This window comes from Apiospora marii (genome assembly GCF_038362585.1).
Source record: "Apiospora marii strain CBS 49790 chromosome Unknown utg000003l_segment0_segment0, whole genome shotgun sequence".
NCBI classification, from domain to species: Eukaryota; Fungi; Ascomycota; class Sordariomycetes; order Amphisphaeriales; family Apiosporaceae; genus Apiospora; species Apiospora marii.
Window position 1 is genome coordinate 3,319,467 of NW_027117374.1, and position 17,868 is coordinate 3,337,334.

Consider the following 17,868-nt stretch of genomic DNA (forward strand, 5'->3'; position numbering starts at 1 on the left):
GAGACATATACATATTGAGGTCCAACGCGATCGTCAAGATTGCGTAGCTGAGTCCAACCCGTCAGAGGGGGATTGGTATTTGCCGTCTCTTGGCTGCGGCGATATCCAGAAAGGAAGGTGCGCCGTTTAGCGAAAAGAGGCAGCAGAGATGATATTGGTGGCAGTATGAGATGTTCGCCGCAGATCACGCCTTGTGACCCGAGTCGGCATCAGGTGGACATGTAGGGTCGGCTCGCTTAACGGACGAACCAAAGAGCTTGGGTAAGACTCGACATAGGTCTTGACGTAGGCAACGAGCAGCAATACGCCGAGGGCAACTGATCAGCTCTTATTACTATCCGCAAGCGCTGCAGAGGAAAATGAATATCAAAGTGGCGTGGAGTGGTTCACCATTCGAACCGAAATTTGGGAGCTCAATGAAATACGCCCGCCCGCTGTGCCCGCTATTGTGCCCGCTGTGGGGGTGGAGTTCCGTAGTGCGACAGTGCAATGTTAGGCCTGTGCCCAAAATAAAGTACATACTTAAGTAAGTACTGAAGCAGGTAAGCAACACCATTGAAGTAAATCTGCGGGGAACAGAGCTTGAAGCATATCACCCAAATTCGTTCGTCCGCTCCAAGGACCTACCCTCCAACTTTAGGCGTGTCATGTAAGGCGTTAAGTCGTGTTTCTAGTGGCCGTTGTGCTAATGTGAGTCTACAACGAATTTCATCCGACAGCAGTGGCCGACCCTCTGCGACGGTTTGAGCCTGAAATTAATGGTCGGATAGGACATTGCAAAACCGGGAACTCCTTTACCACCCACGGCAACCACAGCATCTCATAGGCTGATTGTCGGATGCTCGAGGTTTTGAACCAGCCGGCGTATTACTGACCATCTCATAATTGGATCGCGAGTTTATGTGATGTCGTATACATGGTCATAGAACTATCTCCCCATACTCGAATACTTTTCTTATGTCTGCTTGAAGCAACAGAATGCAAGGGGGGTCACATACAAGTCTTAGTCAAGAACATGGATGCACCCTGAAATGTTCATGTAACTGCTCTTAAGCGATACGGATGGGCGGTAGCGAGCGATTCGGAGGTGGGACTTGTCCACTCCATTGCTTTCTGCAGCCAAGCTCGCCCACTGGGCACCGAATTCGCAGTTGACATCTTCTTCGAGTATTCATGTCTCGGTACTTGGCGACGATGGATTGACTGGCAGGCTCCAGGTTTCGTGCTCTTCACTTCGGGTTCGACGAGTTCATACACCGCCGAAAGATGCTTTTGTGGCTTGATTGTTCCGGTTGAAGTATACATGCTCGATTCTACATCTCATTCTCATTCGCGAAACGATCCCCCAGAGCTACGTGCGTGCTGCTCTAACCTGCTTAGGAATGTGCGTGTTGTAGCTGACAGGCAGGCTATTCGAGCCCCCTGTCCTGTCTCCTCGATCTCTGCCGGCTGGTCAATGTACATGCCCCCCAAAACATGGGGTTAGCAATGCACCTCTCTCATTTCAGCTTGGGAGGTTACACTGAGGTCTACCCTTCTACCGCGGCAAAAAAAGTGCTGGTAGTCACCTCAATTTCGTTACCACCATCCTCAGGCAGCCTCACACGGATAATGCCGTCCACGCACAAACGGGTGTTGCTGCGAAGTAGTAGGTAAGTACCGCTCAACTGTGCTTTTTCTCAGATCAACGGATGGGACACCCTGCCAATCGCAGACAGTTCTGTACATCACTTTAGTTACAGGCCAGCCCAGCTAGTCATCAGAAACACGATGCTGCCAAGGACAGTTGCTCTTCCTGTTCTAGAATCTCCTCCGTTGCATACGCCGCTCTCACTCCACCGACAGTCTGCACAAAAATCCTCCTGCGCATGCTGGCAAGAGCTCGTGGAATGCGACTGACCTTTTGCTCCTGCCTTTTGCCCAATCTTCACGACTGGAAAGAATTATTCCGTGTCCACGAACTCACATACATGATCACATATCCGCTCCGCCCCGTCCGTACATACATGTGCATGTTAACTATGTAGGTATGTACCGGACGTGGATCTTTCTCTCGGGCAGAACAGAAAAGAGAGCTGACGGGAGAGGATACACCCCTCTCCCCACCCCAGCCCGCAAATCCCGGTTCTTATCCTACTTCTGTCTAAACCACGAGCGGCAATCATTCTGGGGTCGTGTACTCTTTTACGGGGCGCCGTCTCATAGCGGACTGGATTGGACGAGATGGGATGAAGGAGGGTGTGCATGTGCCAGGGTCTAATGCATCGTGGTCTGCTCTCCCCCCTTCGCCCTGCAGCACATTTGGTACAGCACAGCACCGTAAAGCAACGTTAGTACCTACACCCAGCACGGCCAGAAGCCAAGGCAAGGATGGTAATGGGCAGCGCGGCATGGTCGATTCTCGAGGACGAGTCCTGTTGTCAGATCCTCCGGTTTTTCCATTAATCCCGTCCCAAAACATAATAAGGCCTCTGCCGTTCCTTGCAGGCCACACCTTCGAAAGTCGAAAGGGTTCCCTCCTCCTCATCTTCCAAAAGTCCCTTCTTACGTTCGGCGTATTGGTTATGTAGTTGTGTTCTCGCCAGTCAGTTGCAGCATACATCATTCCTGTTCGCTCCATCCCGCGTTACACAATCTGGTTGATATACGCTACGCCATCTTTTCTCTATCACGCATGTGCTCAGCGGGAGACAGACGTACGCAACCACGCCACTATAGAATACAGCCCCGATGGCCACGGCTGCCCTGCAACCACCAAAGCTATCGCCGTCTTCGGCTGGCGACTCACCTCACTCGATTGGCGGCGCAAGCAGTACAGGTCGGCCATACCCTCTTCCATCGAGGGACAGCTTTTCAATCGAGGTTCCCTCGCCTCAGGTCAACCCAGTCAATGGTTCTGCTCTCAAATCGCCGAGTTCTGCCAAGGTTCAAAAGACTACCGGCTTCAGTCGAGAAGGTATTCTTGGCTCAGCTCAAAAGGCACGAAACCTTTCACAGTCGTCCGAAGCACGTCCAGACCCGTATACAACCGTGAATGGGATGTCCAAAGGCTCGAGTGACGAAGGCACCATCAACCCTCTTAAGAGGCGTAACACGGATGCCACCGTAGATTACCCACGGAGACGAGCTACAATAGCTGTAAGTCGCCCACATTGGGGCAGTTCAGGTCGAGTGAATTCTCGTGACTGACGTTTTCTGGCTTCTTCATAGTGCGAAGTTTGTCGGTCCCGCAAGTCGCGGTGCGATGGCACCAAACCCAAGTGCAAGCTATGTACGGAACTTGGGGCCGAGTGCATATATCGCGAGCCAGGCATCAAGCTTGACGCCGGCGACAAGCTGATCCTCGAAAGACTTACGCGCATCGAGAGCCTTTTGCAGATGAACTTGGTGGGTGGTGGGAACCCGATGCAGATATCTGGCGAATCTCCGCCCATCAGCAACGGCACGGTGGCTCTTACTGGCGACAACCTCCTGGCCCATGATGCCAACAGATTCGTTTCGGTCATCCCGAGTGGGGGCTTGGGCACCTGGACGAGCGGCACCAACATATCTACCATGCCAAAAGTGCATACCAACGCCGCGTTGCACCTGCTACAATGGCCGCTGATCCGAGACTTGGTCCAGAGGCCATACGACCCTCAGATACTTCTTCAACTCGAGATGGCCCGCGAGCCGCTGCCGTCTCTAGCCAAAACTCCTTGTGTCGATCTGTCCAACACCAATGCATACATTGAGGCGTACTTTGACCGAGTCAATATCTGGTACTCATGCGTGAACCCCTATACCTGGAGGAGTCACTACCGCAGCGCCTTGTCAAACGGGTTTCGCGAAGGGCCCGAGAGTTGTATCGTCTTGTTGGTACTAGCTCTTGGCCAAGCCAGCCTGCGCGGCAGTATATCGAGGATCGTACCCACGAGGACCCACCAGGGCTGCAATACTTCACAGCCGCATGGTCTCTACTGCCGGGCATGATGACGACCAACAATGTGTTGGCAGCTCAGTGTCATTTGCTAGCGGCTGCATATTTATTCTACCTTGTACGACCCCTCGAAGCTTGGAATCTTCTGTGTACGACGAGTAACAAGCTTCAACTATTGCTCATGAGCCCGAACCGAGTGCCCGAGGACCAAAGAGAGCTGTTGGAGCGGATATACTGGAACGCTCTGTTGTTCGAAAGCGATTTGTTAGCCGAACTTGACCTGCCTCACTCAGGGGTTGTCCAACTTGAAGAGCACGTTGGCCTCCCTGGAGGTTTCCAGGGCGATGAGTCGGAGGCCGTAGGACGAGATGATCTTTGGTATTTCTTGGCCGAGATCGCCCTTCGAAGGCTGCTGAACCGAGTCAGTCAGCTCATCTACTCCAAGGACTCGATGGCTTCTACGACAAGCTTAGAGCCAGTCGTGGCGGAACTCGACTTCCAGCTAACCCAGTGGTATGAGAGCTTGCCTGGCGCTCTCCAGTTTCCCTTCACGCGCGCGGCATTACCAGACCCGATCCAGACCGTACTCCGCCTGAGGTTCTTCGCCTGCCGCACCATTATCTACAGGCCCTACATTCTAGCTGTACTGGACAACGAGCAAGCCATCATGGACCCTGCTGTCCGAGAAAGTTGCCACAAATGCCTCGAGGCATCGATACGGCAATTGGAGCACATTGGCGCGCAGTAAGTAGGCTTTTGCCCCTTTACTTTACCCAGTTAGATTACGTTTCTTCCTGGGCCTCTAAATTGGATCAATCTGACACAGGCTTAGCCATGCTGGTCACATACCTTATCTGTGGCAAGGCGCGCTATCGATCGTCTCGCAGACCCTTCTCGTGATGGGCGCCACAATGTCGCCGTCGCTATTCAGCATCATTCTGACTCTGGTGCCACACCGGGAAGCGATCGACCAGATTATCAATGATGTCATCATGGACATTGAGAGAATGGCCGTGTTGGCACCGAGCTTGAGTCTTGCGGCGGAAATTATCAAGGAGGCCGAGGTCAGGCGCCGCACCTTCCTGAACGGTTGAGAGACCGGACGCGAGCCCGACATTACGAAATCCAGGGAATACCGGGAGATCGCCACTTTGATTGCAGATCGCTTCTCTAAGCCTGTATCAGTACACATCAACCGAGATTCAGGCAGACCGCCGTGACATATGACACATGTACGGCCTAGAAAGAAGCGAGATGGTTGGCTTCTTCCCGGGGGAGTGCAGAAAACGCGAGCCAATTCGCGTTCAGACTCGGAAGGGGGGATAGGAGTGTGTCATAGTCGCCTAGGAATGGACCTGCTTTCCGCACGTCATACACGACGCTCTGTATTGAAATTCAGCCTCGTCGGATACAGGGTTGGAAATCCTTTGGAGGCTGATATTCGCACATCAACTGCGTGGCTAACCTCACGTAACCCCCGGGAAACAGGATTCCACTGCTCGTTCTGGGGTTGCACCCAGTCGAGATTGAGGTGCTGTGGTTGGTTAGGGATAAGCCGGGTTCAGGGGAGGCGGACCGCAGTCCCGCAGCAGCCTTGGCAATCAATCAACAGTGACAGAGCATCCAATGGAATCTACATTTGTTGTTGGCTTTTCTTCGAATAAATGGTAGATCCGAGGTTTCGCCAGACTACTCAAGAGTACTGCGCACTAACATGACGAGTATTATCGTTCGGACCTGGATACCATTGACTGTCTGTCCGACTGTCGCTTTCCTCTTAGGCTTGGCGAACTCGGAGGCTGGTCCATTTTCGGGATTCCAAGAGTGCCTGACGGGCTGGCTCCCCTCAGACCAAGATTGAGATAAACAAGAATCGAGCACGTCTCGCTTTCTATCATTCCTGATGCACTTGGAGAACAGCGAGAGGGGTGTGTATGGCCAAAGAAAAGAAAACAAATGTCGGCCTCATAGCAGCTAGGCACTGGCACACCAGTCTGGCGATGGTGGTGCAATTGGACCGGGTCAAACGAGCTCAGATTGTATCTAGTTGCAAGTCCTACGTTATGCCATTCTCAACTACCGTGGAAGGATGGGTCCAATCTATCGGGTCTTCAATCTGTCACTCAAGGTATAGCATTCGGGGGGGGGGGGGCGCTGCCGCTCTCCCATGTCGTTCGAGGCCATCTTGTATTCATTCTGCGTAGAGTCCTGCCACTATCTATAACACAGCATAAGCGAGATGCAAGCCAAGTCCTTGCCGAGTCGCCGCAACAGATTTCAGGACCAACATTGTCCGTATAGCGCTTCCATCTCTGCACAACTACCGGTGACGCAAAAGCCGTCGTTGCGGTAAGTGAAGCAGATATACTGGATTCGTATCCAACATCCATCTGACCGACGGCCGCACATACAGCAGTCGGCCGGTTGATTTGGGATACCGCAGAGAGCCGGAATAAGCGGGCGCAGCGACCGGAGCGCGCACACACCCACACTCGGCAACTGGGAAACGAGGTCTCGGTACCTAGGCCGCAGCGAGGAAGAGATGGTGTGTAGTTGGTTGCTTGCTTGCTGATGCCGGACTTGTTTCTCCAAATCTGTATGTGGCAAACCAACCAGACATTGCATAAAATGTCGAGAGGTCGCAAGAATATAGATTCCGGGTTCCCTAATAAACCTTAACTATGTCAACTCTCAATTCCCAACAATTAAAACTTGTAATTAAGCGACCTCCTGTTATGTATATCTATGGTGAGTACTTAAAGGGATATTTCCTTTTTATAAATTAGCTGAAATTAATTAAATTTTTAAAAGGTAAAAGTATAATTTTTATATATATATATATAAATTAAAAGCTTTTAAATATATTTTTAATCTTTAAATATTTATTTAAATATATAATTAATTAATCTTTTATTTATAAACTTAAATTAATCATTTAATTATATTTATATATCTTATTTATTAAAATAATATTTTAAATTAATATTAATTTATAATTAATAAATTAATTTTAATCCCTTTAATATTAATAAGATTTAATATAATAAAATTAGTATTTATTAGTTAAAAAATAAGTAATAAATTAACCTTTATAAAGTTTATAATATTAAAAGGTTTTTAATTAAAGTTATATAAATATAATCTTTTTTTTTAATTTTTATAATTTATTAATAAAAATATATTATAATATAATATTTTTTACTTATAATAATATAATCGTAATAATATCTTTTAAAATATAATTAATTAATTAAAAAATAAATATTACGTTATTATTTAATATAATAAATTATTATTAAATTTTTTAAATTCTTTATTTTAATTATATAGAAATTTCCCTTTTTATAATCTCTTATAATATATATCTAAAATTTATAAAAATAATATTTAAGGGTTTTTTTAAAAAGTTTTTATAATATATTTTATATAAATCGTTTTATATTTAATTAATTAAAACTTTAATTAAATAATATCGATTTCTATTATACCTTTAAAATTTTAATTAATATTTATTTAAAAAAATTTTTTTAATATATATTATATATAATTAATATAAATAATATAGAATAAATAAATAATAATATAAATTAATAATAACTTTATATTAAAATAAATAAATATTTTAAATAATAAAATTAAAAAAATTAAACCTTTAATAATAATAAATAATAAATATTAAACCCCTTTTTTATTATAACTTTTAATTATAATTATTTATTATCCTTTACGATATAAAGTTTAAAATAAACCTAAGGTTTATAATAATATTATATTTAATTATTAAAAAAAGAATTATTTATTTATATTATATAAGCTTAAAATTTATTAAAAATTATTTATATTAAATAATAAAATTTTTAAAATTAACGTATATAAATATCGATATTATATAAATTTTTAAAGAAAGTTTTTAAAAATAAATATAAATTTTTATAATAAATATTTATTTTTTAAAATTTATAATTTATTTCTCTTTTTTATTATATATATATATATATATACGTTATTATTTTTAATCTTTTATATATTATTAAATATATATATAATTATTAAATCTTAATATTTATTTATATATATTATAATAAATATTAATATTAATAACGATATTATATTATATATATTTATAAAAAGCGTTTTTAATAATTTCGAAAAAATTATTTTATTAATTATATATTATAACGCTTTAAAATTAAAATATTTTATTAAATTTATTAATTTATTAAAATTAAAATATTTTAATATTATTAAAGTCGTTAATAATATAATATTTTAAAAATCGAAATAAAAAATAACTTTATATTTATATTTCTTTTTTATTATTTAATAAAAAATAAAAACGAAAAAAGAAATTAAAAAAAATAACGATTAATTTTTTTATAATTTTAATAATAAATACTACGTTTTAATAAAGTTAAAAAAAAGCTATATAAATATAAAGGAAGAAATTATATTAATATTTAATCGTTATTCGGAAATTTATCGTAATAAAATAATAAAATAAATAATATCGAAACGTTAATAAATAATAAATAAAGGAATTAAAATTAATAAATAATTATTTAATAAATATATTATTATCGATTTATTATTAATCGATTATTATATAATTAATTAATTTATATATTTATTTAATTTAATTTATTATATAAAAAATAATAGGTTTTATATAAATTTTTTTTTTAATATAAATAATAAATTAACGTCTTTTATAAAACGGTTTTAATTAATATTAAATTTTTAATATTTTTCTTTATCGTTATATATAAAATTATTTTTTAAATAATATAATCCTTTTTTTATATAAATATATAAATTATTTATTAAATATTTTATAAAATTTTATATTTTTTTTATTTATTTTATTACTTTTAATATATAATTAAATATTAACGATAATATTAATTTTTTAAAACCTCTTTTTATTTATCGAAAAAATTAGAAATTCGCTTTATATTTTAGGGAATATAACGGTATTATTAATAATATTTATTTTATCATTAAAGTTTTAAATTATAAATAAAATATATAACGTAATTAAAAAGGTTAAATTAATATTAATATATTAATTATAATCGATTAAAAAGGACGATTTATTTATATATTAATTAAATAAAAAAGATTAATTAATAATAATTAAATCTATATATTAATAATAAAAAATAATAATTTAATAATATTAAAAGGGTATTATATATTAAATAATATTAATTATATAAATTCCTAATACCTTTTTATATTATATTAAAGTATTTAATATTATTTAAAAGAAAAATGTTAAATTAATTAATAATTATAAATTAAATAAAAATTATTTAATTTTTAATATATTACTTTTTATAATAATATTAAAAAGACGTTTAATAAATAAAAAAATAAATTTAATTATTTTAAATACCTTAATTCTTTTAATATTAAAATAATAAAGTTCTTTATATATATTATTACTTTTATTTATAATTATTTAATTAATTATAAATAGATTTTTATTATTAAATAATAAAATATTTATAATAATATATATATAAATAATAATATATAAATATAAAATATAATTTATATAATAAAGAATTAATTTAATAAAAATAAAATAAAAGGAAAGGTATAATTAAAATTTAATTAAAAAAAAGATTAATTAATAAATAAAATATAATTTAATTATTTAATATATTTATATAAAAAATAAATAAATAATATATATATTATTTTTATTATATTTTAATATTAATTAATTAATTTTTATTAATTTAATATAAAATATATATTTTTAATAATATAAAGTTAATTATATAAATATTATATTAATATTAATTAATCGATTCTTTTTTATTTAATATATTCTTTTATTAAAAATAAATATATTATATATATTATTATTATTAAATTTTTATTTATTATTTTATAAATTTAATATATATATTTTTAATTTAATTTATTTAATTAATTTTTATTATTAAAATTAAATTTTTTTTTAATATATATAATTATTATATTATAATTAAAAGAAAGGAATAAAATTTAATTTAATTAAAAAAAAATATTTTTAATTAAAAAAAAAAATAAAAGAAATTTAAATTTATTAAATAATTATATAAATATATATATATATTTTAATAATTTTATTTATAATATCGTTTTTATATTTTAATTTATATATTTTTTTTATATTTTAATTATATAAAGTTATATAATATTAATAAATTAAATAGTTTTATAAAATAAAATTTTATAATTATTAAATTAATTAAAATAATATTTAATATTAATTAATTTTTAAATATTTAATTATAATTTTTATATATAAAAAATTAATAAATTAATTTAATTAACGATATAATTTAAAAGTTATATTATATATTAAACGATTAAAATTAAATTAAATATAATTATTTTTTAATATAAATAATAAAATATTAAATAATAAAATTTTAAAAATTTTTATTTAATATTATTTATTTCGATATTATAAAATTTATTTATTATTATATATTATAAAAATTAATTATAATTTAAACTTTATAATTAAAATTATTTAAATATAATAATATTATATAAATATATAAATTTAATATAAAATTAATCGTTATTCTTTTTTTATATTTTTAATATTAAAGTTTAATATTAATTAAATTTAAAATTTATTAATTTATATATAAAATTTAATTTATAATATAATAATATAATTAATATATATATAAATTTATTTAATTAATATTTTATATAATTATAAAGTTTAATATTTAATTATAATATAAAATAATTTTTAATATTTTTAAATAATTTTTAATATTATTTATTAAGAAATTATTAAAATTAATTATAAAAAAAAAAGGAAAAGAAAAAAAAAAAGAAATTAAAATAAAAGAAAATAAAAAAAAAGAAAAAAGAAAGGAAAAAAATAAAAAAAAGGAAAGAAAAAAAAATAAAAAAGAAAATAATTTTAAAAATAAAAAAATATAATTAATTTAATATATTAAAATTAATTATTTATAAATTTTTATCGATATTTTAAAAAAATATAAATATATTTTAAAAAACTTTAAAAAAATATAAATATATTTTAAAAAACTTTAAAAAAAAAGAATTTTATAATAATTTTATAATATTAAAAAATAATTTATATAATATAAATAAAATATAAAAAAATAATAATTAATAATATAACTTTTTTATTAAAAATAAATATAAAGTTTTTATTAATATTTTAATTAAATTTTATAATATTTTAATATTTAATATAAATATAATTTTAATTAATATTAAATTTTAATTATAATTTAAAATTAATCGTTTATTTTAATAAAATAAAATAAAAATTTTAAAAAATAAAATAAAATTTTTATAAAACGAAATAAAATTTTTATAAAATATAAAAAAACGTTTAAAAGAAAATTAATAATAAAAAAATATAATATTTTTAAAATATTAATTAAATAAAAAATAAAAAATATAAACTTTTTATTTTTAATATTAATTTAATAAAAAAATAATTAAATTATAAACTTTTTATTTTTTTAATTTTTTTTATTATTAATTTTAAAATAATAAATAAATGTTTATAAATTTTAAAAACTTTTTTTTTTTTTTTTTTTTAATTTTATAATTAATTTTTATTTATATTATTTTATTTATTATCGTTTAATATTTTTAAAAATATATTTTTATTTTTTAAATATAAAAAATAATTAAATATTATTTTAATATTTAATATTTTATAAAATTTTTTTAATTATTTATATTATAATATTTAATTTATTAATATTTATATAATTATTTCTTTTTTATTATATATAAAAGTTTTAATTATTTTTTTAATTATATTTAAATAAAAAAAAAAATTTATATAAAATAATTATATTAAAATAATTATTATTTATTTTAAATTATTTATTTTAAATTTATATAATATTTAATTAAAAATTAAAATTAATAAATTTAAAATTATAAAAAAAGATTTTTTTAAATTTTTTAATATCGATTCTTTTTATTATAATTTAATTTTATTATTAATATAATAATTTTCTTTTTTTTATTTTAAATTATATAAATAATTTTATATTAAAAAAACTTTTTAATTTTATTTTTTAATTATTTTTTAAATATATTTATAAAAAGGTTTAAAGAATTAATTTTTTATTATATTTCCTTTTATCTTTTTATTTTAATTATTTTTTATAAAATTTTATTAAATTTAATTATTTTTAATTTATTAATTTTCCTTTTTAAATTAAAATAAATTTTATATAATTCTTTATTTATAAAATAATTAAACTTTTATATTATAATTTATAAATATTAATTATATTATTTAAATTTTATTTTTTAAACTTTTAATATTAAAATAAATAAATCGATTTTTAAATCGATTTTAATTTTAAAAATATTTTTATATTATAATTTTAATTTTTTAATTTTCTTTTTAAAATTATTTAATTTATTTTTATATTATTTAATATTAAAATAATTCCTTAATATTTTATTTAAATATATAATAATATTTTTATAAATATAATTAAAATACTTTATATAAATTTAATTTTTTATTAATAATTAATTTTAATAATCGATTAATAAATATTTAATATTAAAGGTATTATCGTTATAATTATTTAAAATATTATTATTATAAATTTTAAAAGTATTAAAAGAAATCTTTTTTAATAAGGTATAATTATTATTAATTTAAAGGTAATAATAATAATTTTAAGTTTAATTTCTTATATATTAATAACTTTTTATAAAGATTTAAAAAATTAACGAGAACGTTTAAAAAGTTATATATTAAATAATAAAAAGGTAAGGGGTTTATAAACCGCCGTTTAAAAGGAAATAAATATATAAGAGTTTTTTTTAAAGGGTATTATAATAAGAAAAAAGCTTTATTAAATATTTTTTATTTAAAAAATTATTCTTTTTATTATATTAATTTTATTTTAATATATAATATTATATTATAAACTTTTAATATTATAAAAAACGTTACGATTTTAACGAATATATTATAAAAATTTAATTTTATTAATTTATTAAATAAATTATTAAATTAATTAAATTTTAAAATATATTATTTAAATAGATATTAAATAGAAAGATTAATTAAAAATCTAATTAAAAAAATTAAGGTTCGTCCCGTTAATTAATTAAACGTATATTAACTTTTAAAATTAATTAACTAATAAAAAGGAAACGTAGCTTAAGCCAGATAGCCCAGACGATAAATGTACCAGCTGTTGTTGCTTTTTGCTCCACCCCGTACTCTACTTCCCTCTTTAAAAGGGGGCAGAGCTACATACCCCACGGGGGAATGGAATGGGGAAACGGGGGAACCGGGAAGGGGACCTGAAGGCATTGACGATCCTTACCCCCTCTCCAGTACAATTGGCTCCGTGCTGTACTTTGCCCTTTTGCCATGTCACCGCAAGGAGCCTTTGTACCTGTCTCTGCTGCATAAGCTAATGCACAGTCGGGACTGATCTTCCTATATGAGACGGGTCATATTACAAGCTTCCCTTCTGGGCGGTTTCTTATGTAAACGTATTTACATGTGTCTGCGTAATAATGGTTTTATCTCTCTTCTTTCTCCCACTCAAATGTAATACGTAGCTATGGTGATAAGAAAGAAGTCTTGCCCCTCCGAAGCTGGTGCGGCAGAACAACGTCTCGCAACAGCCTTTGCGATTACCGAGCCCACGGAAATCGATCGTCCCGCGCTGAAATGACGTTGACCGGGGGGGCCTGGCAACCTTCCCGGCGGCCAGCGAAAATTGCTCCAACTAACAGCGCGAATAACGCCAACTGCCAATGGGGGCAGAGCAGGGACCGAGGTTTGGGGAGTGATTGATTTACTTGTGTAACTTGGCCATCTCTGAATTCCGGCGACCTGCAACTCGATTGCCAGCCTAGCCGCGTGGCGAAGGCATTGGCGAGGAAAATCGGCCCTGGATGATGACGGAAAGGACAGACCCGGAGCTCCCAACGGCATGGTCCCAGGGTCCGGTATCGATAATAGTTTGACAGATGCAGCCACACCAGGCCAGTGTGTGTGTGTGCATGGCAACGAGCGTGCGGGGGGCTGGTCCTGTTTCGTTTCGTTTTGTGGGCGACTGCCCAGCAGCCGTGAGAGAGTGCATCCCCCTTGGCTATGTACTCGGGCCACGCACGGTTGTTGCAGCCAGTGATAGGCGGGATAAGGGTGCATCCGGAAGACAGTCGATCCTGTGTTATCGCCGCCTCCCCTGTCTGACAGCGCCGAGCAGCAGCAGTAGCAGATGAGACACATGTTTGCGCAACGCTGTCCCGTTGGACCCGACCTCTGTTTGGCGTAGCATGTGTTCATCTATCGCATCTTAGATCTACGTCGATCGTTCCTCATTCACGTATGGGGACGACAGAAAGAGATAGGAGGCAAGATCCGAGTTGCTTTAGGAGGCCGGGGAGGGCCGCTCCTTCAATGTACGGCGCCCAGGCAACTGGGCTCGGCGGAGATCGCTTGGTGAGAGCTGATACGGGCGAAGCTCATCACCATGGGGAGAAACTCTCAGCCACTCAATCCCAGCACATGCTCGTAAACACATGTGCCACTCTCCGCAGCGCCCGTAAAGTCCGTTACGGTGGAAGACCACCAGCTGAATCAAGCAACAACTGCGAGCCCCGATGCACATGCATCATATGTGTACATATGTAGAGCAACACCCAAACCAGATCCACAAGATAGCCGAATTCGGACCAACGACCAAGTAACCATACACTGTTATCAGCGTTGAACTGGGGTGTCTCCACCGAGCCCATGGATATGCGTGGATGATGGCTTTCTAGGTGTGTCTGAATAGGGTATGCAATCAGCATCTCTCAGCCGTTTTCTAGAAAAAAAGGAGGGGATACGGACCCCAGTCCGGTCCTGGTGATTGGGTGGAGTATCCGGGACCATGGATACGGAATCGATGGGCAGCAGCAACCCCAGTCCCACCTGGTTCCTCGTCTCTGGCAAGCGAGATTTGCTTTTGACATGGAGGCAGACCAACAAAAGCATCATGCCAGAAGCCAAGATGCTCATCGCGTTTAATAATCGCCCGTCAACCCCATAGCTAATTTGGTTAGGGATTCAGATTAAGCGGGCGTATAGAGCGATGGTCAGTCCTGAAGGGGTCGCAGTTCGTAGTGAGACGACATGGCTTGGCTATTACGGCTTCAACTGTCGTCTGGTCGTATCTTTTCTTCATACTGAAGCTGATTCCGCACCGTAGAGGCGATTGTGGAAACAACCTAATTAAAGCAGGTTATGTAGTCAATTCAGTAATAGATGTGGTTACCTCAAGTGCTTGAAGTCTCAACATGGTTTCCCATATGACCCCTTCATATCCAATACTACCTTGATGGTGTATTACTTGAGCCGCAATGGCGTTTTAATGACGATGCTTCTTCTCAATGGTGAGGACAGCCAACGAATGACTCCGCGAAATTTGCCATGCTCACTCAGGGGCCAATTGCAGAAAGTACCTTCTTTGTACCAGCCAAAACCCAGAGTACTTAAGACTTGCCGTATTTAGGCATATTAAACGAGGCCCTTTAGATCATCTGGCGCTTGCCGATGACCAAGTCTGCAGCAGCTCCGGATTCAGCAACTGCGGCAGTGTGCCGGATGTGATCAATTAAATTTGTCACGACAGCATCGTGCTGCTCAGGGTTGTCCAACCCGCCGGGGAGTAGCAGCTGGACCTGCAGTCTGGCAACTTTAGCTGTTTATTGAAGCGCATTGCCAGTCTGGACGAGTCATTTCGCAGATCGCAAACACAGACAAGTGACCTTGGTGGACGCGGTTTCTAGACCGTCGGCCACCAGAATGATTCACGATTTCAAAGGCGGATGGCGTCTTATAAGTTGTCATCTGGCGCACAGGCTGTACCTCTTGAACTTCTACAGCCGCTTGCCCCAGCCTCCCGGATTCGGCCCGGGGTCGTGAGATATTGGTGAGAGCCCAGACGGCAAGGGCATAACCCGAAAAGCCAAAGCAAAGGTGTTACCGCAGCGGGAGGCGGGTTTGGCCAAACAGACTAATCATACACTAGAGGGAAAAGGCTGTCGCTTCAATTGCATTGCCTTCATTGCTTGAAAGCCCCATCGGAGGAGTGAGCCTGCGGAAAATCACGACGCTGCTTCTGCAGGCTACTCTCCACCTCGGTCGAGATTACCGATCGAAGAGTGGGTGCGGGACCTGGTGTATCGGCCGGGTACGCAAGCAGAGACGCCCACGAGATCCGACGGCCACGATCTTCACAAGGTGGCAGCTGCCCTTCCATCGACGTGCCATGCTGCCCAAAACAACCAGTAGGTCCGTAGTCCAGAGCCTGGACGGTTTTCTGGAACCCACGATGGAGGGCAAAAACCATTGCCCGCCTCATGAAAAGAAAACTATTGATCATACCCATCTACGGCCATACACGGGCTCAATGGACGGGGCATCGCAAGAATGGGTGATTGGAGTCAAGCTAGTTGGCGCCTTCCGATGTCACTTTACACGGGCGACGCCAGAATAGCGCCAGAAACAAACAGCTGCCCTTCCGCAAGCAAGTAGAATAGCAAGCCAGTGCCAGGTCTCACATGCCATTAATTGCCATATTATTCCGCCCGTTCCACCGGGATGGTCGGGGTTGCCATTCAATTGAATGATTTTTCAATGCGTCCGGGGTCTCGTTACTCGAGGCATCCTGGCAATACGGTGGCAGCGATTTTTAAGGTTTAGCCCACAGTGGACGCGATTCCGGCCCTTTCGGTTCAGGGGTCGCCCTGGAAGCAAAAACCACCAAGACGAAGTAGTAGAGTTCTTTTCATGCCCTGGAATTGATGCATCCGGTAGCTGGCAGATTGGTCAAGTGGAGTCTCGTAAGCAGCGGCAGCAATGCCATGGTTCTCGACGGGTACCGAATGCAGATAAAAGATCTGTCCCTGGGGCTTCTATCGTCCGATTTCCCAGTTTAGCTCAAGTGTTCTTATTTAGCCCACGGCATAATGTTTTCCATGTTGTGGTAGTAGGGAGTCGGCTCCGAATTCCAACTTGCACCGCTTCCAAGTGATCGCGAATCCCGTCGTTGGTTACTTCGCCCACATCTAGTATTGTCACTATAGGTCCTCTCCCGGTTTGTTCTTCCATGTTAAAAGCTGCAGGGGTTCAAGGGAAGCATTCACCTCGACTGGAATGCAAGGCTCGAGGCGGCAGAAGGTTTCGTCGTAATGCTGAACAAGAAACGTCATAGAAAGACATATTATTGCCCTTTCGAATATGCACTTGTAACAATGAGATAACATTGAAACCGAGGGCAGCAGATGTTTCGGGAAGACCTTTGTCGTGCTGCCATTCTAGTCTTGACCTAGGAAGACCCTGAAAAAGACTCTGAATGCCATTGTTAAGTGCCATCCCTGCCACCTATAAATCCGGTATCTTGCCATTTGTAGGCTCATGCAACGGTGGGGTTCAGGTTCGTGTGAGAAGACCTGTGTATATATCTCTTGTATTATCAACTGACCGCCAAGAATAGTATATGCTGCCCAGTATGTCTCGCAGGCCCGAGATTCGGGAAGACCGTACTGATATTGACTCTACCTCGCAGAGGCCCAGGTTCCTGCTGAGAGGTAAGCATACCGAACTACCTGCGTTATATCACCAGGAGCCTCGACCTTTACCGACTAATGCATCCCACCAGTCGCTGCGATCCAGACGTTCTCAGTACGAGTTTAAGCCATTCTCGTATTCTCCTGACTTCTCGCCTAGAAACCGATCATCATCACCTTGTCACTTGTCCCTCAGCCACAGGCCACTGTCTACTCCCGAGGCAGGGAACGTATCATTAGCCTCTAGGTCGCTACCTCCTTCAAGCAAGCGAAAGGGAAACGTCCCATTCAAAACTGGGCTTCCAAGACTGACCACCGGGTCAACAGCAGACTCGCTTCAAGACACC

At 35.6% G+C, this 17,868-nt stretch overlaps 1 protein-coding gene across 1 annotated transcript; it reads left to right on the forward strand.

Moving 5' to 3' along the window:
* Positions 1 to 2,730: 2,730 nt before the first annotated feature.
* On the forward strand, positions 2,731 to 5,013 carry PG985_004585 (uncharacterized protein; the record flags this gene model as incomplete). The annotated part of the gene is made up of 4 exons (XM_066824354.1): positions 2,731 to 3,138; positions 3,211 to 3,892; positions 3,946 to 4,663; positions 4,752 to 5,013. The coding sequence occupies 4 exons, from the start codon at positions 2,731 to 2,733 to the stop codon at positions 5,011 to 5,013; spliced, it is 2,070 nt and encodes a 689-aa protein (XP_066687514.1).
* Positions 5,014 to 17,868: the final 12,855 nt, after the last annotated feature.